General features: G+C 39.3%; 1 protein-coding gene across 5 annotated transcripts in view; it reads right to left on the reverse strand.

Moving 5' to 3' along the window:
• parn (poly(A)-specific ribonuclease (deadenylation nuclease)) overlaps nucleotides 1-17,592 on the reverse strand; it is a 100,345-nt gene extending 82,753 nt beyond the window's left edge. For all 5 annotated transcript variants that reach the window (XM_068003407.1, XM_068003405.1, XM_068003406.1 and 2 more), the window contains exons 1-9: nucleotides 17,492-17,592; nucleotides 14,292-14,369; nucleotides 12,871-12,950; nucleotides 11,197-11,264; nucleotides 9,841-9,922; nucleotides 5,248-5,308; nucleotides 3,886-4,051; nucleotides 1,268-1,330; nucleotides 207-245 (exon numbers count right to left, since the gene is read on the reverse strand). In XM_068003407.1, coding sequence (XP_067859508.1) covers nucleotides 207-245; nucleotides 1,268-1,330; nucleotides 3,886-4,051; nucleotides 5,248-5,308; nucleotides 9,841-9,922; nucleotides 11,197-11,264; nucleotides 12,871-12,950; nucleotides 14,292-14,369; nucleotides 17,492-17,510 — 656 coding nt within the window. In that variant the 5' untranslated portion in view covers nucleotides 17,511-17,592. The remainder of the gene's footprint in view (nucleotides 1-206; nucleotides 246-1,267; nucleotides 1,331-3,885; nucleotides 4,052-5,247; nucleotides 5,309-9,840; nucleotides 9,923-11,196; nucleotides 11,265-12,870; nucleotides 12,951-14,291; nucleotides 14,370-17,491) is intronic.
• Nucleotides 17,593-23,579: the final 5,987 nt, after the last annotated feature.

Here is a 23,579-nt window from a genome sequence, read left to right on the forward strand (position 1 = left end):
TTTGAAAGTTTGACATTCTTTCTGTTACAGCCATTGACATCTTACTATCACCAATAAAGATAATGGTTTCAGATTTCATTCACGTCAGATTTCATTCACATCACATTTCCCACCCAGTAAGGACCTCACTCTTTCTACTAGAGAACTTGAACAAAATGTAAACAGGACACTATATTTGCACTTTGTACTTAGATACTACTACTTACTTCCAGTTCAAAGTCTGATAAATAAGCTTTCTCTGGAACCTTTGAGCAGAAAACATATACTTGTAAAAACCAACAGAAAACAGAGTGCCTAATATACATAATAAATTTATGTTCTCCAAATAAAATAATTAGTAAAGTCAAGTAATTTAAAAATCAGCAACACCAATGCAAAAATCTAATTGTATAATTTGTGTATTTGATTATCATGCTCGATATATATATTAACAAAAGTGCCGCTTCATCTTTTTGGGGTGGGGGGTGGGTGGGAGGGAAGAAATATTTTGAGCACATTAAAAAGGGGAAAAAAACAAACAAACAGTCTATTAATCATAGAATCATACAGCACAGAAGGAGGCCCTTTGGCCCATTGTACCTTTGCCGGCTTTTTGAAAGAGCAATCTAATTATTCCCACTCCCCCTGCTCTTTGCCCATAGCCCTGCAAATTTCTCCTTTTCAAGTATTTATCCAATTCCCTTTTGAAAGTTACAAATTAATCTGCTTCCACCACCCTTTCAGGGAGTATATTCCAGATCATAACAACTTGCTGCATTAAAAAACTGATGGGCTACTGTGGTGGTTCAGAGCATCATATGGTGTAATATGGAGACATGGAGATCAAGCAGCTCCCAGGTTTACTCACTTGTGGTGCTGACTTAGTCAATTTCAACCAAGATAAGAATAGGTGCACTAAATTTGGCCTCTGTCATTTGAGCTGAAGGGAGAGGGGGGTAAAAAGCAAGGCTTTCTACTCCTGATAGCTGTCCAATGACGTGTTTGAACATGCACATCTGTGAACATTGGGTGAAGATTGGAGCGGGATTGGCTGGGATTCCTCTCCACACAAACATACGCTGTATAGGCTTACACATGTCAGTAAATATCTCCAGGAGCAGTAATGAAAAAAGTGCATCTATGCATATATGTGTTAATTATAAAAATAAAAAAAGTTAATTGTAACCATGTGTTCAAGCATGTACAGGCACACATGTATGCGTGCGTTTTCAAATTAAACTATATGATCATAAAATAACTTGTTTTTAAAATATATTTTTCAACTTACCCGGTACATGGATCCAGCTCAATACAACCTCTATCATCTTTCAATAAGTCTTCAACCTTCTCCCTGGAGGTTAAATAGTTTGGGTTCAAGTTGATTCAAACACAGGACTAGAAAGCAAGCACTAAGGCATATACATAAGGGTGTATAGAAACGGAGTTTAATCTTCATTAGAATCCATTTAATTTGCAATCCCTTAATGTTTTCCTCACTAAAGGAGAACAGAAGTAAGGACTAAGAAACAGTTGATGTTCTACAACTTGGTGGCCAACAGCCAAGAGCCTGGGATTTGGGCTGCCTACTTTCACATTTATAATTTCTGCACGTGCAGTCACTTTTTACTAACTTACAATTCCAACTTGGGAAATGGTTGTACAATCATTTTGCAGACTCTCCTTCACATCTGGGCTTTGTGCTTGAACCCAGCCCAGGCTGATAGAACGAAAGCTTGTGTGAAATACATTTGGCTGGTGTCAATCCAGAGGTGTGAGTAGGACCATAAGGACGTGAAATAGATGATTCACAATGGTACAGTAGAAGTTGGTTGGGACAGAGGCAAATTTTTGGGCGGAATTCTACTCTGCATTTATCCTGAGCTATTCTGAGGCAGAGAGTGTTTGATAAACAAAATGGAGAAAAGTTCCACTGTTTAACATTGGCATCACTCATTTTAAATGAACGCAAAAAAAAAAAATTATGATGTGACAATGGAAGTGAGGGCGAGAGGGACTTGAGCTGGGAGTACCAAGAGCCGCAGCAGGTCACTCAAGAATCAAGTTAAAACGTGCTAAAAGCAACTGTATAGTTCCAAGCTAGATAATAAATGTAGGAAAGTTTAAACCTTTTAGTTATGTTACTGGGCTAGTAATCCAGAGGCCTGGACTAAAATCCAGAGTCACGAGTTCAAATCCCGCCACGGCGGCTGGCGAATTTAAATTCAATTAATTAAATAAAAATCTGGAATTAAAATACTAGTATCAGTAATGATAGCCATGAAACTACCGGATTGTCGTAAAAACCCATCTGGTTCACTAATGTCCTTTAGGGAAGGAAACCTGCTGTCCTTACCCGGTCTGGCCTATATGTGACTCCAGACCCACAGCAATGTGGTTGATTCTTAATTGCCCTCTGAAATGGCCTAGCAAGCCACTCAGTTGTAAAAAAAATCTCACTAGGGATGGGCAATAAATGCCGGCCTTGCCAGCGACGCCCACATCCCGTGAACGAATAAAAAAAAACAATGCTTACATTTAGGATAAATGCACATTTTCCACCTTCCTCACTCTATGCTCTTTTTTTTCGAAAAGTAAAACAATCTTAAAATGTCGTAGGTGTCAGCTCCTGCTCTCCAAGAGCATACAGAACATTAACAAATTCTTGATTGACCCATCAATGAAATACAGCCAGGGTTCTCACCTGCAACTTGAATTCTAATTGCGTAACATTTATTTAAAAAATGCAGAGCAATTACACCTTTTGGCCTTAAAGGACAAACATTAACATTGTATTTCACATGATTCAATTTTTCCATCTTGAAAAAATAGCGCACCCTCTCACTGACTGAGCGGTACCATGGGAGACTCAAATATACACATACGTGCTGGAAGTCATCAATAGGATATTTCTCATTGAAGACAAGACTAGGAAACAAAAAGTACTTCTGAATTACCACTCAAGACCACATCCTACCAGCAGACCTATGCAAAAACAGCCACCTCACAAGTTTAACGTTCAGATTTTGTTGCAATGAACAGATAACCAATAGTATGTCATTGTTGAAGATACCAGAAACACCATGGAATCTTCTCTATATAAAAAGAGAATGAGGACCTGTTCTAAATTAGGCCTCAGTGCCTCTCAGGAGGAAGAGAAAGACACTATTCAGATGACACACTGGTGGAAGTGCATATGCTGGATAAGATCAGGCTCAGTTCTGATGCTTGCTGCTGTTGAATAGCCTTCTGACACTCACTATTAAGACCCACAAATGAATAAATCACCATTTGGGTAATGGAGACTGGCACCTGTGCAGCCATACCCCAAACAAGGAGTTAACACCTTCACAAAAGGGAGGGGGGAGAAAATTGTTGAAGAATTAAAAATTGAAAGAGCAATGTATAACTTTTAAATTATTCAATGTTCCCCAGAAGGCTTAGGAACTTTGATTAAATTTCCATTTTTCATTTATAGCTTTTGACAGTTTTCAAGCATAACCCAAGACACCCAAAAAAACACCCATCTCCTAGACTCTTAACAGAATTCTGCACACGACAATCCATATAGATGTATTCCAAACCTGCACACACAGAATTTCGCGGCTGGAAAGTACTCTCATTTTAGGTCTCTCACAAAAATTATTTAAAACTACCCGTCTGTTTTAAATGGGTGCCCCGCATCCCGTAGAAATTCAACATTTCATGTCTGACACTTTCCAGAATAGTGATCAGCTGATGTCTGCCACAAGCTTAGTCAGGCTCTGTCTTTTTGTTCCTGGACACCTACTCAAAGCAAAAACCAGTCATTAAATAATTCAACAGGGCAGAGTATGGCCAACCGCAGATTCTTACAATCTCCTTCATCTTCACAGTCATTTACAATCATTTAATATTCTTTCTACTTACACAATTTTCTCAATAAAATTTCGGTGTTCTTCTGGAATTACAATGGGCCCTTTGGTAGAGTTTGGAGAGATGAAAGATGGCGTCCCTGTGCCGTTAGACTGATGGTGCTTTTCTTCTAACTGCTCCCGAAGTTGTCGTTCCTCTTCCCGATTCAAGTATGGGATTCCTACAAATTTTTAATGCCAATAGACAATAATTGCTCAAAGCTCAATTTTACTATGCAATCTGCAATTGATCTAAATAATTGCATCAGTATTACAGTACAGTAAAATACTTAAAAACTGTTTTGAACTTTAAGACTTATCAAAGCTATTGGGCGGAAACACAGTAGAATCATGTTATATGCAGTACAACAGGCCTAAACAATTCTCCCCACCATCCCCCATTGTATATATATTGGTATTAAGTCAAGCAAGGGCATTAAAACTTCATAATAAGCTTTTTAATATAGTACAAATTGCTGACATGAAAAATGATAATGATGTTTATATGCACAGGGCATCAATATCTCAACCGTGTTACTGTTTAAAATACATAAACGCTTTCTAGACAAACCTGACAGCCTTAAGTGAATGAGTAAAACATTTTGAACAGCATGTGCACATTAGAACAATGTGAAATTTAAATATGGACAACACCTGTCTTTCTAACTGTGGCGACCTGAAGTGACCCCACAAACAGCTCACCTGTGAATAGCAACTGATTTTAAAGTTACAAAAAACAGCTTAAAAAGGCATTGACTTTAGAAAAGCAAATATTAGTGTCAGGGCAATGCAACAATTATTTATAAATCTGCTTGAAAAAAAAACATTAAACAGTGTTTTTTTTGTTGAAGAATGCAAACCAATTTCACAGGAGAACATTAACTCAAAAGGTGCTGCAGGATTTCATAGACTCTTATAGCACAGAAGGGGGCCAATCGACCCATCGTGACTGCTTCTTGAAAGAGCTATTCAATTAGTCCCAATCCATCACTCTTTCCTCATAGCCCTGCAAATTTATCCTTTTCAAGTATATATCCATTTCCCTTTTGGAAGTTACAATTGAATCTGCTTCCACCACCCTTTCAGGCAGCGCATTCCAGATCACAACAACTCGCTGCATAAAAAAAAATTCTCAACTCCCCTCTGTTTCTTTTGCCAATTATCTTAAATCCGTCCCTAATGCCAGTGGAAACAGTTTCTCTTTATTTACTCTATCAAAACCCCTCAATTTTGAACAACTTTATTAAATCTCCCCTTAATCTTCTCTGCTCTAAGGAGAACAATCCCAGCTTCGCCAGTCTCTCCACATAACTGACGTCCCTCATCTGATTGCAAGAAAAAGTGCACAGCCCGATTTTCCTCGGAAATGTTCACTCACCATCTCGGAAGACTTTATTGAAGTCAAACCCTTGATTTGCTAGAAAATCAATACTTGAACTCTGAAACAAAGTAAAGGTACAAGGGGTGTGTTTTGCCAACATAAAACCACAGTGCAGTCCACCAACCCTGGGTCTGACACAAAATGTTCAATATACCTTGTCCTGGCCAATATTATTTATCCTTCATCCAACACCTAAAAAAAAGATTATCTAGTCATTATCACTTGCTGTGTGCAATTTGGCTGCAACAGTGACTACACTTCAAAAGTATTTCATTGGCTGTAAAGCGCTTTGGAACGTCCTGAGGTCATGAAAGACGCTATATATACTTTACATTCTGCAAAGACCATGAAGTGCAGAATAATAAAGCTAGAAACTACAAATCTTTTTGTCCATGAACCAAATACTTATGAAATTACCGTAGAGAAACAGGCAAGGACATATCCAGAGCTGATTGAACACAATGCAGACTCAGGGGTTAGAAGTCTAGAAGTTAAACGTGCATGGGGTCCAAAAGGATGCTTTACAAATACACGTAAAAAAAACTATTTAATGGCAAGTATTGTAGTAAATTCAAACACCTTAAATCAGTTGCACCTACATGAATTGTGTTCATTTCTGGGCACCACACTTTAGGAAGGATGTCAACGCATTAGAAAGGGTGCAGAGGAGATTTACTAGAATGGTACCAGGGATGAGGGACTTCAATTATGTGGAGAGATTAGAGAAGCTGGGGTTGTTCTCTTCAGAACAGAGAAGGTTCAAAATCATGAACGGTTTTGATAGAGTAATTATAGAATTAGAGTTTCCAGTGGCAGAAGGGTCAGTAACCAGAGGACACAGGTTTAAGGTGATTGGCAAAAGAGCCAGCAGCGACATGAGTTTTTTTTTTAACGCAGCGAGTTGTAATGATCTGGAATGTACGGCCTGAAATGGTGGTGGAAGCAGATTCGATAGTAACTTTCAAAAGGGAATTGGATAAATACTTGAAAAGAAAAAAATTTACAGGGCTATGGGAAAAGAGCAGGGGAATAGGACTAATTGGATAGCACTTTCAAAGAGCCGGCACAGGCACCATGGGCCGAACGGCCTCCTCCTGTGCTGTACCTATTATGATACTATGATAGACCTTACATTTTAGCATTTACTACAATTTCTGCAGAAACCTAAACATTGCATTTCATGCATTCCATTAGCTTTCTGAGAGCTCATGTTGAGGCATCAAATCTGTACTGTCTAAATTTCTAGCCTTACGATTTATTTCTCGAGCCCATACAGTCAGTAGGTATTGTGCTGACCAAATTAAGTTCCTCACTAATTTACACAGACTAGCACGCCTTTACTTCAGAAAAGCCAAACAACCTTGGTTACTGTGCCAGTTTACGTAATGCCCTTATGCAACTCACTGAATTCCACCAGAATAAAAAAACAGAATACATCAAAGGTACAGACAATATAAACACTTTCCATGGAGCAATAGTATTTCAGCACCAGCAAGGATGGTGAAGTTTAATGATTCCTAACTAAGGTCAGTTATCATTAGCTGCACATCAGATAAGTGAGTGATTAAAATTGCAGGATCGTGCATTCACACAGCTTTTCAGCGTGCTAACTGATATCGATATAGATAAAGGGAGAGATTATAGATGGAAATAGAGACACAAAGGTAAACTGATTACCTGGGTATAATTATCATTACACGCAGAGGTGGTATAGGAAAAAAACTGAATATGAATAGAATACCTAAATAACCACGATAAATGTAATGAACAGGTGGGCGTGATATCCAGATAGTAATTACATCTTGGGTTTGGATAACCTGTAATAAACCACTCAAACTATCCTTATGCTGATCATGAGGCCATCTAACCCTTCAAATTACTGGCTGGCAATTATACCAGGACAGCCATTATTCTCTATATAATTTGCAGCTATGATGAGATAAAACTCAACCTGTCTTTGGGCCAGCCAGTATTGTTATGGCGCAGTGCTGTGTACACATTTCATTCGCTGTATAAAATTGGCACTGTTGGCACCATTTACACAAATGCATCAGTCACCTAATCTGCTGTTCTACATCAAATAATTTTTCTCCCATTAACTTTCTTTAGAATGAAGGAAAGTCCCAATGTTGAGCGAGGAGGAGAAAAATCACTATTCAGTGACCCCTGCTGGAAGGCCACATGCATGAACATCAGGAGATGATAGGAATGGGCTCAGTGAGATGCTCCCCTGAAGTGTAAATAACATGGCAATTAACCACCACCACCAACTTGCAATTAGATAGTGCTTTTAACGTAGTAAAAAAGTCCCATGGCATTTCGCAGTCGTACAAGAAAATCATTCAGTAAGCCAAAGGAGGTGAGACTGGGAGGTGTAACCAAAAGCTTGGTCAAAGAGCTGGGTTTTAAGGAGGTTCTTGAAGTAAGAGAGGTGGAGAGGAGGAGGAGGCGGCATTTAGGAAGGGAATTCCACGAGTGGGATTTAGAAGGCTAAAGGCACCGCCACCAATGGTGAGCTGAAGGGAGAGGGCAATGCACAAGAGGCGGGAGTCAGAAGAAAGGAGTGTTTGGCAGGTGGGGGGGGGAGGGGCAGCGTTGTCGTGCTCTAGGAGGTTGCAGAGAAAGTGAGGATAAGAATTTTAAATCTGAGGTTTTGGGGGAATCAGGAGCCAATGTAGGGCAGTGAGGGCGGGTGTGATGAGCGAACGTAATTTGGTGTGGAAGGCTCACATGTGACTGCTGGTCACTTGAGGAGATACTGAAGGATAAAAGAATGCATATAAAACTGCAATAGTGAGTCAATTCCTTCAAGGGGGAGGAGAAAATTGACAAGAAGAAAAAAATTCCTTTTGGCTACCCAAAAATAACATCTTATCTCACCCCAAGAGTATTGTTGACAAATTTAGTCAACTTCATCCAACATGTAAAGAGTTCTGAAAGTTATTAAATGTTGTCAGAAAATTCACATATGCTGTTGTTTTGATGAAAGGTCTATACCTGAATGGTTAACACTGGTGCTGACTGACCCACTGAGCGTTTCCAGCATTTTCTGGTTTTGTTTGAGTTTCTTCTGCAATTCCTTTGTTTTTTGTGAATTTTGGGACTTGGGAGATTATTGCAACAAAAGTCATGGGCAACAATAATTAACCAGCTACAGGTAAATGTGGATGAAACCTTTGGGGCCAGTTTCTAAATAAGACCATCGGAGATCATAATTTGTTCAAAATTCTCTCAATATTCCATTACCATAGCAACATTCTTCCCATCAACACAAGGTCAGGGACGCCTAAAATTGCTCAGACAAATCCCTAATAAGGGAAATAGTGAAGTATTTGTTTTTGTATAGCGCCTTCCACAGCCTCAGGGTGGCCTGATGCCACTGCTTCGCTGCCAATTTATTACTTTAAGTAATTTTGGTTGAGTGAGTAATGTTGGCCCAGGCACCGGTGGAATAACACAATGCTCTAAGCGTAAGAGACCTTTTGCATCCACCAAGTCTCATTCAAAAGACGGCACTTCCAACAACGCAATGCTGACTCAATACTGCACTGAAGTGTCAGCCTAGGTTGTGTATTCTCAAGCAGGGTTTGAACCCACACCCTTCTGACGCAGAGTTCAGTGCTACTAATGACATCGGCCATTGCAAAAAAAAAGCCTCAAGCTTCCAGTACACAAGATGCACCTTTCATTTACACATTCCTGGATTCAACCTACTCAGCAGACAGGACACAGAGGGGGAAAAAAGAAGTTGTATTATGAATATTTGAGAAAAACTAAAATGAAAGAGTGCAGGAAGTGATTAAATTGAAGGGAAGTAGAATCCAGCAAGAATAAAATAATTTAAAAAGGCAAAAGTACAAATTAACCCTGTGAAATCAGAATTTAAATATCAAAATTTTAACTAAGCCAATTGTTTCGATTTCAAGAATACTACCATAAAAAATGTTCTATGGATCATTTCACTGTTTTAATTTAGTATTATAGCAGCACACAAATTTATTTACAGTTTACAAATGTTAAACTGTTCGTATAACCTAGATTCAATACCAATATATTTGTTCACGCTTAAAACAAACTAAGTCAAGTGTCTAAATTGTAACCCATGGGCCAGATATCTAAATTCATCTATTTGCACTGATATTTCTGACTCACTAGTTTATTGTATTTGCCAACATAACAACAGTGACTGCACTTCAAAATAATTAATGGAATGTGAAGTACTTTGGAACATTCCAAGAAATGTAACAAAGGCACTATATAATGCTAGTCTTTTTTTCTTGTTCCATTTGATTTTTAGGGGATGTGGAGGCTTGCAAAGGTCTGTTTCAGCTGTTGACTCACTGGTAGATAAATCAGGACACCAAGATCACTTAGCATTCACAGCTTGAAATATATGCAAGTTAATGGGAAAGGATGGCTTAAACTTTGTATGTGGCCCGCAATGCTGCATGGAATGCACCAAGACGAAAAGTCTGAACAATTCCTAAAGTAAGCCAATTTCAACGAGCACCCAAATACATACACTCCTGTCGGCATAACACCTATTTTCACCCAACAGCATTGGCTCTTCGCCAAATAGGTTTTTCTTACCTGGCAAACAAACTTAACATCAGGTGAATTTCTAGAAAGTGGCTTTGGAAACACGTAGAAGTTAAAGGTCTTCATTATGTGTCTGTCAAACAAAAAAGAATCATGAATAAAAACTTAGGTTTTAGAATTTCTTACCAATTTCCCGAGTGGGGAAAGGCACCATCTGGGGTACTATTAAGCCATATAAGCCTGAGGTTGCCAGGTAAACTCAAGGGAATACAAACCAGGTTTATACAACCTGTCCTCATAATTTAACCACTTAAGCCCTGGTATTATTCTGGTGAATCTGTACTGTACCCCCTCCAAGGCCAATATCTCTTTCCTGAGGTCCGTCTTCCAAAACTGAACACAGTACTCCAAATAGGGTCTGACCAAGTCTCTGTATAACTGAAGCATAACTTTCTCACCCTCTTGAGATAAAAGCCAATTAGTCTTTTGATTACTTTTAGTACCCATGCACTAGCTTTTAGTGATTTGTCTACAAATGGACACCCAAATCCACTAAGTTCCTCCCCTTGACTTATTTAGGTTCTCTTGTATCTTAGTGTTCATTATAGCCTCCTGCATCTGTCTTTAATGGGCCCACATTCCCCTTTACCACTCTTTATATTATAAAATTATTTTCTGTTGGCTTTGCTATCACATGGAAGTTTTTCTTTCATCGTCCCTTTTTGCATCTTGTATCCCTTTGTTTCTTTTTATAGCTCTCCCGGTCCACTGAATTTCTACTTTTTCTTGCATGTACATAGGAACATAGGAACAGGAGTAGGCCCATTCAGCCCCTCGTGCCCGCTCCGCCATTTGATAAGATCATGGCTGATCTGTGATCTAACTCCATATACCTGCCTTTGGCCCATATCCCTTAATACCTATGGTTGCCAAAAAGCTATCTATCTCAGATTTAAATTTAGCAATTGAGCTAGTATCAATTGCCGTTTGCGGAAGAGCGTTCCAAACTTCTACCACCCTTTGTGTGTAGAAATGTTTTCTAATCTCATTCCTGAAAGGTCTAGCTCTAATTTTGTGCAAGCATTTTCTTTTAGCTTGATACTGTCTCTCATCTTGTTTGTTGACCATGGTTGGTTAACTACACAAGTTGCCTTGCAGGTGCATGTACTGGTTTTGTAAATGTCAGATGCAGAATGAATCTCATCTGTTGTTCCCTTAAATGGTAAAATAGCTCAGTCATTGGTTAGATTCACACGGAACATGTTCACTTGGGTAATTACCCTGAAGGCAACTGGCACCCATGGAACTGTATTACAGCACAAGTCAACAACGTCAGGGAGAAAAGGAGAGATAATTTACAGAAACTTAGTACTCATAAGATGAAGGCAAGTGCGAAAATAAACCCACCTGTTCTCTACAGAGTCATACTTAAATGTGCAAAGTCCAAACTGAAACAGCAGGAAGTCCATGGAATGCTAAAAAAAAAAGCAAGTCATATTTCATTTTTTGAACGCAGAGGTTCCTCATTCTGGTTATCAATGCTTAATGTGATACAATAAAACCAATTTGCTTGAAAGCTTTGAATATCTTTCTGCTGTCTATAATTAGACAGGCCCAGGTCCCAGTGAATCCAAGATTCATAATCACATCATGTCCACAATCGTGGCACTAATAGGAACTATGCTGTCAGTTTCACTCGGAGTCGAGACGAAGTGTGAAGTGGAAATGCTACACTGATGCAGTGGGTGGACTGTTCTGCAGTGGTCTTTGAACTAAATTGTCACAGCAGTGTGAATGAGCTTCACATTGCAGGTAAACACGCTAGATCTGATCTGGGAATGCTGATACTAGGTAGCAAATGTGGAAAACAAGCATTCCAGTCTTCTGCATAGACATCCCTCACCTAGACAAGCACAAAGGAAAAAAAAATCAAACCTCCTAATGGCCTACACAATATAAAGTTAAAAAGCCAAAAGTTCTGTAACAAACAGCATTTAAGAGATACAAAGTTAGAACTGAAAAAAAAACAATATACAGTCCTTTTAAATTTTACAGTGATACATAAAGTACTTTATCCCCTGTCTGAAAGTTCTGGCCTGTGAACATCACATCAGAATCAAGATTTTGTGTAAATTTTAGAGCACCATCACATCACCCAGTGAGAGGCAGCCCTGGGTTGTCACCCACCTACATATTAATGACCTCATCACTTGTACAGTTAGCTCACTATCAGCCACTTTTCACAATAGAAACTTGGAATGGGAAAAGTCATTTTGTGTATTATCATAGGAATGAATTAAGAAGTTGGGGATCTTTTAATTAGTTTCAGGCTTACAGGTATACAGTCGAGGACCATCCCCTCCCCACACTCATATCTGCAATGTAGCCCCCATCTCATTATTCTACACATAGTATAACATACTAGAGTCAGGATTCTCCAAAAAAAAGTAAGGAGGTGTACACCAATCAGTGCATTTACTACTTTGTACAAATAGCCAAGAGATTACAGAACTGTAAAGGGAATTAGAAATGGAACATCTGGCAGTTGGAGCTTATCTGATTCCACTGAACAAAACATAAACTAACAATTTCTTCCTGATTTAAAAAAAAGTATTTCACACATTTTTCACAAACCAGCAGTAGCTCACCAGGGATATGAAACCCTCGATGTCCTGTAACTACTGTACAACTTGCATCACAGCAATAACACATCGGAACATGAAAACAACTGTTGGGATAAAGAGTGCGGTGGCTGTTACTCAACCATTTGAAACATTCTTGCCATCTTCAAGCTTCCACAACCCTCTCTTTCCTTCCCTGCCCCATAATGTAAAAACTCTCCTTCTACATTAGGACATCACAGTACAGCATTTGGACGTCTCTGTAACTGTGGTGGTTGCCACTCTTCATCCTTCCCTTCGGCCACCCACCCACGCTCATTTCTTCTCCATGCAAAACTTCATTCAGGGTCTCAATTATGAACCAATTACTCAACAAACTCAGTTTGGCATTTTGCACAACCTGCAGATGTTGATAGCTTCCAATATGCACAGATACAATGAAAAAAAATGCTCTGCTTACCTTTTTCAGCTTTTGATATCTTTCTTCTGGTGTGTCCAAGCCATTTGTCAGTGTGCTTACTGAAGGTCCATCACTTATTCCTGAAACAAGGGTCATGGTGCAATTTTTAAATAACTTACGGTCAGCCATCATGGCAAAAGTAAATAGAGGTGTTAAAATCCCACATTCCTCTTACATCAGGTTGAAGTTCAGAACTGCAATGTGCTACACATGCTTAGCTGCAACGACGATTTGTACAAGAACCAAGACAGGTCTCCAAGAATCCAGCCCAGTGTTGGCTGAGCCTAAACCACTGCAGCGTTCCTGCAACATCTAAACTAGCACAGGTTTCACGACTAGCTGCAGGAAGGGGGATTCCCCACTGCGGTGGAGTGCAGTCCTTCCCAGAACAACCATGTCCTGAAGGACCAGAGCGACACACCTCAATCCGACTGAGTAATGTCTGGCCTTTTCCCGGAACGGAATACTAACACAGTCTGGGGCTCATTCTTGGGAGTCTCATGCAACACAAATCCCCTCACAACACTCCTGATCCCTGACCCAGAGGACGACCAAATTGCTTCAGCCATTAAACCCACATTGCTCCAAGCAAAGGTACAGACATGCCCAAAAAAATGCAACATTGTGCTCCTCCTGAAGCAACATGTCATGAAAAGATACAATGGATTCAAATATTATGTTTGTGAATTAAACTTTAATTAGGAGAAAAAATAAAATCTGCTGGTCTCAGCCACGATATTACAATTGGTTAGTTTAAATTTTACTTTTCATAGCGAAGCAACAGCAAAACCTCTGCCCAAACCTGCTCGCTACGGCTTCAAACCTACCTTAAGTGGCTCCAAGTCCTGCAGATAAGACAGGGCATATGGATCTACAGTTGTTTCCTTTTTACTTCCTCTATTTTCTCCTCTCTCCTATTTGCTAGCATTCAGCTCCTTGGACCCCAGTCGCTGGCTAGTACCTTGCTCCAGTCACCATTATAATCAACAATGGAATTCAAGGCAAATCCAATGGCTACAGTGCAGCATCAGCACGTACACCTGCACTACAATCCCACCTACAAGAAGTTTCTCCTAGAGGCTTTTTGTACACAAGAACTTTGTAGGAAGTTTGCAAGTTACAGTAAAGAACCATTATGCCATGGACCAGTGACTTTGGCCAGAAAGTAGTCACCTCTGCTCAACAGCTCTTCAGCTGCAAGTTAAAACCTGCAGTTACTAATTCAAGTTACAAATTTAAAAAATTCAGATCGTATCTATAGACAGTTTAATCTAATAAATATGGGAATGTAGGAAAATATCAAGTCATTCAGCCCATATATGTTACTATAGCATCCGAATTCTATCCCAAACCAATATCTCTTCTAAAAAAGTGATAATGTAATAGGCCTTACACATTACTAAGTGTCATTCTACCAATACCTGAAAATTCCCCATCAATTGCCAGAAAATCGGCTTCTTCAATAGCTTCATATATTAGGTTTAGGCGCTCCTTAAAATCTGTTGAAAAAAACACAATTAGATAGATGTAATTAATTATTCTTGTGACTGTTAAGATAAGATACCGTATTTCAAAATAAAAAATTAGGTTTTGAATTGTACTATACAATATTTTTAACTTGATATGGCATCATAATAAAAGTGAGGATAACACAGGGAACTCATCAGTTAAAAGGGAACAGTCTGTTCTTTATAAATGGCATAATACCCTTTAAAAGACAACTCTCATGTCATAACCACCTCCAGTTACCAACTCTACACTACTTTCCAAAAATCATCAGTAAGTTTATTTGGCATTACATTACCTCAGACAGCATTGCAAATGTTAGCTTCACAATGAGAATTCAAGCCAAACAAATGGAACAATCAGGTCGATTGCCAGCTTAACCTGTTACAGAGCACAATAAGACCATACTAAATTTCCGGCATGGTTAATGGCATATGAATGGCCAATTATTGTTCCGTCAAGCTGCTCCCAATATCAACAAAATATTTCAAATAACATCGAGCCCCAAGAACATCAAAGCAATTTAATCAAAGGTGGAAGTTCAATCTCATCATTTTAATGATAGGCCTGGGGGGATAAGAAAGATCTAACTTGGATGAAGGAACAGAGTGTCTTGTGGCCAAATTTTCTGATGATACAAAGATAGGTGGAAAAGCAAGATGTGATGAGGACACAAAGTGTCTGCAAAGGGATATTGACAGGTTAAGCGAATGGGCAAAAAAATGGCAGATGGAATATAATGTGGGAAAATGTGAAGTCATCCACTTTGGGAGGAAAAATAAAAAAGCAAAATATTATTTGAATGGAGAAATACTACAAAATGCTGCGGTACAGAGGGATCTGGGTGTCCTCGTACATAAAACACAAAAAACGTCAACATACAGGTGCAGCAGGTAATCCGGAAGGCAAACGGAATATTGGCCTTTATTTCTAGGGGGATGGAGTATAAAAGCAGGGAAGTCATGCTACAACTGTACAGGGTGCTGGTGAGACCACACCTGGAGTACTGCGTACAGTTCTGGTGCCCTTATTTAAGGAAGGATATACTTGCATTGGAGGCAGTTCAGAGAAGGTTCACTAGGTTGATTCCAGGTATGGAAGGGTTGCCTTATGAGGAAAGATTGAACAGGTTGGGTCTATACTCATTGGAGTTTAGAAGAATGAGAGGAGACCTTATTGAAACATACAAGATTCTGAGGGGCCTCAATAGGGTAGATGCTGAGAGGATGTTACCCTTTATGGGGGAAATCTAAAACTAGGGGGCATAGTCTCAGAATAAGGGGTCGCCCGTTTAAGACGGAAATGAGGAGGAATTTCTTCTTCCAGGAGGGTCGTGAATCTTTGGAATTCTTTACCCCAAAAAGCTGTGGAGGCTGAGTCATTGAATACATTCACGGCTGAGTTAGACACATTTTTGATCAGCAAGGGAGTCAAAGGATATGGGGAAAAGGCGGGAAAGTGGAGTTGAGGTAAAAATCAGATCAGCCATGATCTCGAGGGGCCGATTGGCCTATTCCTGCTCCTATCTCTTATGGTCTTATAAAACTTGACTCCAATTTACCAGACCAGTCCCAGCCTGCTCACTTCTACCATCATATTATTCTTGGAGAAAAGGCAATTGAATAGACTTTAAGGTGTCAGCCCTGGCTCAATTGGTAGCACATTCGCCTGTGAGTCAGAAAGTTGTGGGTTCGAGTCCCACTCCAGAAACTTGTGCGCATAATCTACAATGATACTTCAGTGCAGTATTAAGGGAGTGCTGCACTGTCGGAGGTGCCTTTTGGATGAGATGTTAAACCAAGGCTCCATCTACCCTCTCAGGTGGGCCTAAAAGATCCTATGGCACTATTTTGAAGAGCAGGGCAGGTTACCCCAGTGTCCTGGCCAATATTTATTCCTGCTGTGTTTCCTATGTTACAACAGTTACTATACTTCAAAAGTACTTAATTTACCTGTAAAGCACTTTGGCACAGCCTCAGGTTGTGAAAGATACTATATAAATGTAAGTCTTTCTTTCATAGTGTACACCATTCACCATTTTGCTTTTTTCCCCCTCTTGTATTAAAGTTGTTTCTTCCTTTCTTACCCAACCTATACATTTAATTAAAAGGTTTTGTCCTTCTCAAGTGAAGCAAGAGGATCGTAGAGTCTGAGCATTATACTTTTCATAGCACAGAAAAATACTAAACAAGGGGCAAGATTACACAACACACAGCAGTGGAACAAAAATCAGAAAAGGTACTACTTTGAGAGATGGCACTGCAGTACTTTTGACACAAATCAACTTAAAAGATTCCATGTTTTCAAAAGAATCCCAAATGTTTTTGAAAACCACTGTTCACAGTATAAGTATTAAACATTCTACATGCACATTTCAATCAACATTTCAATAAAACAGGTTAAAATTACTCAAGATAACAAACCACTGAGAAAACTCATTAAAACCCTGGGAAAGGGCACAGAGAACACACTGCCTGATTAATTACACTTCATCATTTCCTACAACAGTGACTACACTTCAAAAAGTACTTCATTGGCTGTAAAACGCTCTAGAATATCCCGAGGACGTGAAAGGCGCTATATAGATGCAAGTCTTTCTTTAATTTTCAGCAGGAATAAAGGGGTCATGAAGCTTTAAGCCTGGACCAGTAAATTGTCCTTGGTGCAGTCATTTTATAAGGGACGCGAAAGTTAGCATCAATGCAAAAAGGACCTCTATAGTCGCCATCCAGCTGATCTGAAGATGATGGGGGCATTTAATAAAAAATGTGCAACTTGCTCTTTCCAATATTTTATTTAATGATGAATTTACTGGGGAAAAAAAATTAGTTTCCACAAGCAGATGTGCTGCAGGTATCCAATCCCCCCCTCCCTCCCTCCCCACCCATTGCACCGAGTCCTGTGAATGGGCACCGAGTACCCCCCACATAGGCTGTCTATTTACTGGGAGCCAGACCGGCCGTGGATTCACCCAACACTTCACCCCCCCCGGGGCCTTGGCCGAGAAGGAAGCGTCGGCACCAAGCGCCCGGGCTCCATCCCGCGCCGTGACCCGTGTCGGCCCGCTACCGGCGCTTCACGGGGAAGTCAGTCGGGCTTCGCCCCTCACACTTACTCCGTCTGGTGATCTCCATGGCTGCAAAAAAAAAAATCTCCCCGGGCCCAGACAAACCCCCCGCACAGGAACAGCGCCGCCACCTTCAACCTTTGCCCTTTAACCCTCGCTTCACAGTCACTTCCGCTGTAGACACAACAAACACGTGGTTCGTGTCACTCCACACAATTCAGTCACCAGCAGCAGCCGGCACTGAACACTGCCCGTCAAGATTCAACTCCACGCATGATGGACATGCAGACATGCAAACTGTCATCGTTTTATATTTACAGCATGCTATTCCCAAGTGGCAGCTTGTTCATGTTTCACAACAAAAGTCAGCCTGGCCAACATTTATCCCCCAACAACACTAAAACAGATTATCCCTCAACCAACATCACTAATACAGATTATCCTTCAACCAACATCACTAAAACAGATTATCCCCCAACCAACATCACTAAAACAGATTAACCTTCAACCAACATCACTAAAACAGATTATTCCTCAACCAACATCACTAAAACAGATTATCCCCCAACAACACTAAAACAGATTATCCCTCAACCAACATCACTAATACAGATTATCCTTCAACCAACATCACTAAAACAGATTATCCCCCAACCAACATCACTAAAACAGATTAACCTTCAACCAACATCACTAAAACAGATTATTCCTCAACCAACATCACTAATACAGATTATCCTTCAACCAACATCACTAATACAGATTATCCTTCAAACAAAATCACTAAAACAGATTATCCTTCAACCAACATCACTAATACAGATTATCCTTCAACCAACATCACTAATACAGATTATCCTTCAACCAACATCACTAAAACAGATTATCCCCCAACCAACATCACTAAAACAGATTAACCTTCAACCAACATCACTAAAACAGATTATTCCTCAACCAACATCACTAAAACAGATTATCCTTCAACCAACATCACTAAAACAGATTAACCTTCAACCAACAACACTAATACAGATCCTTCAACCAACATCATTAAAACAGATTATCCTTCAACCAACAATACTAAAACAGATTATCCCTCAACCAACAACACTAAAACAGATTATCCCTCAACCAACATCACTAAAACAGATTATCCCTCAACCAACAACACTAAAACAGATTATCCCTCAACCAACAACACTAATACAGATCCTTCAACCAACATCATTAAAACAGATTATCCCTCAACCAACATCACTAAAACAGATTATCCCCCAACCAACATCACTAAAACAGATTATCCCTCAACCAACAACACTAAAACAGATTATCCCTCAACCAACATCACTAAAACAGATTATCCCCCAACCAACATCACTAAAACAGATTATCCCTCAACCAACAACACTAAAACAGATTATCCTTCAACCAACATCACTAATACAGATTATCCTTCAACCAACATCACTAAAACAGATTATCCCCCAACCAACATCACTAAAACAGATTAACCTTCAACCAACATCACTAAAACAGATTATTCCTCAACCAACATCACTAAAACAGATTATCCTTCAACCAACATCACTAAAACAGATTAACCTTCAACCAACAACACTAATACAGATCCTTCAACCAACATCACTAAAACAGATTATCCCCCAACCAACATCACTAAAACAGATTAACCTTCAACCAACATCACTAAAACAGATTATTCCTCAACCAACATCACTAAAACAGATTAACCTTCAACCAACATCACTAAAACAGATTAACCTTCAACCAACATCATTAAAACAGATTATCCTTCAACCAACAATACTAAAACAGATTATCCCTCAACCAAAACTAAAACAGATTATCCCTCAACCAACAACACTAATACAGATCCTTCAACCAACATCATTAAAACAGATTATCCTTCAACCAACAATACTAAAACAGATTATCCCTCAACCAAAACTAAAACAGATTATCCCTCAACCAACATCACTAAAACAGATTATCCCTCAACCAACAACACTAAAACAGATTATCCCTCAACCAACAACACTAATACAGATCCTTCAACCAACATCATTAAAACAGATTATCCTTCAACCAACAATACTAAAACAGATTACCCTTCAACCAACACTAAAACAGATTATCCTTCAACCAACATCACTAAAACAGATTATCCTTCAACCAACAATACTAAAACAGATTATCCCTCAACCAAAACTAAAACAGATTATCCCTCAACCAACAACACTAATACAGATCCTTCAACCAACATCATTAAAACAGATTATCCTTCAACCAACAATACTAAAACAGATTATCCCTCAACCAAAACTAAAACAGATTATCCCTCAACCAACATCACTAAAACAGATTATCCCTCAACCAACAACACTAAAACAGATTATCCCTCAACCAACAACACTAATACAGATCCTTCAACCAACATCATTAAAACAGATTATCCTTCAACCAACAATACTAAAACAGATTATCCCTCAACCAAAACTAAAACAGATTATCCCTCAACCAACATCACTAAAACAGATTATCCCTCAACCAACAACACTAAAACAGATTATCCCTCAACCAACAACACTAATACAGATCCTTCAACCAACAACACTAAAACAGATTATCCCTCAACCAACAACACTAATACAGATCCTTCAACCAACATCATTAAAACAGATTATCCTTCAACCAACAATACTAAAACAGATTACCCTTCAACCAACACTAAAACAGATTATCCTTCAACCAACATCACTAAAACAGATTATCCTTCAACCAACAACACTAAAACAGATTATCCTTCAACCAACATCACTAATACAGATTATCCTTCAACCAACATCACTAATACAGATTATCCTTCAACCAACATCACTAAAACAGATTATCCCCCAACCAACATCACTAAAACAGATTAACCTTCAACCAACATCACTAAAACAGATTATTCCTCAACCAACATCACTAAAACAGATTATCCTTCAACCAACATCACTAAAACAGATTAACCTTCAACCAACAACACTAATACAGATCCTTCAACCAACATCATTAAAACAGATTATCCTTCAACCAACAATACTAAAACAGATTATCCCTCAACCAACAACACTAAAACAGATTATCCCTCAACCAACATCACTAAAACAGATTATCCCTCAACCAACAACACTAAAACAGATTATCCCTCAACCAACAACACTAATACAGATCCTTCAACCAACATCATTAAAACAGATTATCCCTCAACCAACATCACTAAAACAGATTATCCCCCAACCAACATCACTAAAACAGATTATCCCTCAACCAACAACACTAAAACAGATTATCCCTCAACCAACATCACTAAAACAGATTATCCCTCAACCAACAACACTAAAACAGATTATCCTTCAACCAACATCACTAATACAGATTATCCTTCAACCAACATCACTAAAACAGATTATCCCCCAACCAACATCACTAAAACAGATTAACCTTCAACCAACATCACTAAAACAGATTATTCCTCAACCAACATCACTAAAACAGATTATCCTTCAACCAACATCACTAAAACAGATTAACCTTCAACCAACAACACTAATACAGATCCTTCAACCAACATCACTAAAACAGATTATCCCCCAACCAACATCACTAAAACAGATTAACCTTCAACCAACATCACTAAAACAGATTATTCCTCAACCAACATCACTAAAACAGATTAACCTTCAACCAACATCACTAAAACAGATTATCCTTCAACCAACATCACTAAAACAGATTAACCTTCAACCAACAACACTAATACAGATCCTTCAACCAACATCATTAAAACAGATTATCCTTCAACCAACAATACTAAAACAGATTATCCCTCAACCAAAACTAAAACAGATTATCCCTCAACCAACAACACTAATACAGATCCTTCAACCAACATCATTAAAACAGATTATCCTTCAACCAACAATACTAAAACAGATTATCCCTCAACCAAAACTAAAACAGATTATCCCTCAACCAACATCACTAAAACAGATTATCCCTCAACCAACAACACTAAAACAGATTATCCCTCAACCAACAACACTAATACAGATCCTTCAACCAACATCATTAAAACAGATTATCCTTCAACCAACAATACTAAAACAGATTACCCTTCAACCAACACTAAAACAGATTATCCTTCAACCAACATCACTAAAACAGATTATCCTTCAACCAACAATACTAAAACAGATTATCCCTCAACCAAAACTAAAACAGATTATCCCTCAACCAACAACACTAATACAGATCCTTCAACCAACATCATTAAAACAGATTATCCTTCAACCAACAATACTAAAACAGATTATCCCTCAACCAAAACTAAAACAGATTATCCCTCAACCAACATCACTAAAACAGATTATCCCTCAACCAACAACACTAAAACAGATTATCCCTCAACCAACAACACTAATACAGATCCTTCAACCAACATCATTAAAACAGATTATCCTTCAACCAACAATACTAAAACAGATTACCCTTCAACCAACACTAAAACAGATTATCCTTCAACCAACATCACTAAAACAGATTATCCTTCAACCAACAACACTAAAACAGATTATCCTTCAACCAACATCACTAAAACAGATTATCCTTCAACCAACATCATTAAAACAGATTACTAACAGCTACCGCACAGAAACAGGCGGAAAGAGGCAGTTGAAGATCGGGAAGCCCAGAGACCGCCTGCCAGCACTCAGGTAAGTCGTTGGGGGTGGAGTAGGTATCGACATGGTCTTGTGGATGGGAGGGAGATGAGCCGGGGTAGCAGTGACACAGACTTTCCTTTTGGGGTCCAGAGGAGCACACCTACTCCCCCTGGCCCCACAAAGGGCGGTGGCTTCTTTCAGTCCAGGTTTCACTGCGTTGAAGTCACAGCCTGGTGGGAATGGGGTAGAAAATTGACCCTCTCCATTTTAACTCCCCCTTTTGTGTCTAGTTCATATTTGTGTCAGTCGGACTTCAGGTGTCATACTATCGCACATGCAAGTTTCTGTGTCACAGGTTAAAAAAAAAGAGAAAGCAAGCCAGTCTGACCTTGAATTGACCTGAGCATCTGAAAGATGAATTAATGTCTTAGGGTGCGTTTACACTGCTTTTACCTGTCTGAAACTGATAACTGCTGCTCAGGGTTCCAACCAAGCAGAAGCCTGTTTACATTGGTTGGCTTCTGCCTGGCTAGTAGCTTAGCTGCCCTGTTTAGGGGAGAGAACCCACCTCCTGCTTTCTCGACCCTATTCCCACTAAACTGCTGACCACCCAACTTCCCTTCCTTGCCCCCATGCTAACTGATATTGTAAACGGTTCCCTCTCCTCAGGTACTGTCCCCCTTCCTTTCAAATCTGCCATTATCACCCCCCTCCTCAAAAAAAACACCCTTGACCCCTCTGTCCTTGCAAACTTCTGCACCACATTTATAATGAAACTGCCTATGTAAACTCATCACGCTGTAAATACACCCTCCTCCCAGCGGTAGTGCTGTAGTGCCTCAGTTTTGCATCTCCCAGCTCCTCATCCTGTACCGCAGAGAAACTCCTGTGCCAACTTTACTCCTCAGCTTCCCAAATTGCTGTCAGTTTTGTCTCAATATCTAAAAATGAGGATAGAATGTATGATTTTAAAATGAGGACTGAATTACATCTGCACATCCTGGTCCAATTGTTCCCACTCTCTAAGCCCCTTTCACCTGAATATTACACTTGGTCTTCACTTCCATGTGCAGCCCCATAGTAAATTCACAAATGATCATTGAAAACCTCTGAAAAACATGTAAAATGAGATTTAGTATGATGTGAGGAATTTTTGGAGCTTTTAACCAAGAAGTGTTTTTGTGAATTAGCTTGAAATGACAAACGTGGACTACTTGTGCATTTTCTGGTAGTTTCTGTGCTTATTTTTAAAATAGATATAGAATCATAGAAGTTTACAACATGGAAACAGGCCCTTCGGCCCAACATGTCCATGTCGCCCAGTTTATACCACTAAGCTAGTCCCAATTGTCTGCACTTGGCCCATATCCCTCTATACCCATCTTACCCATGTAACTGTCCAAATGCTTTTT

The sequence above is a fragment of the Heptranchias perlo genome, chromosome 22, assembly GCF_035084215.1.
Source record: "Heptranchias perlo isolate sHepPer1 chromosome 22, sHepPer1.hap1, whole genome shotgun sequence".
Classification (NCBI taxonomy): Eukaryota; Metazoa; Chordata; class Chondrichthyes; order Hexanchiformes; family Hexanchidae; genus Heptranchias; species Heptranchias perlo.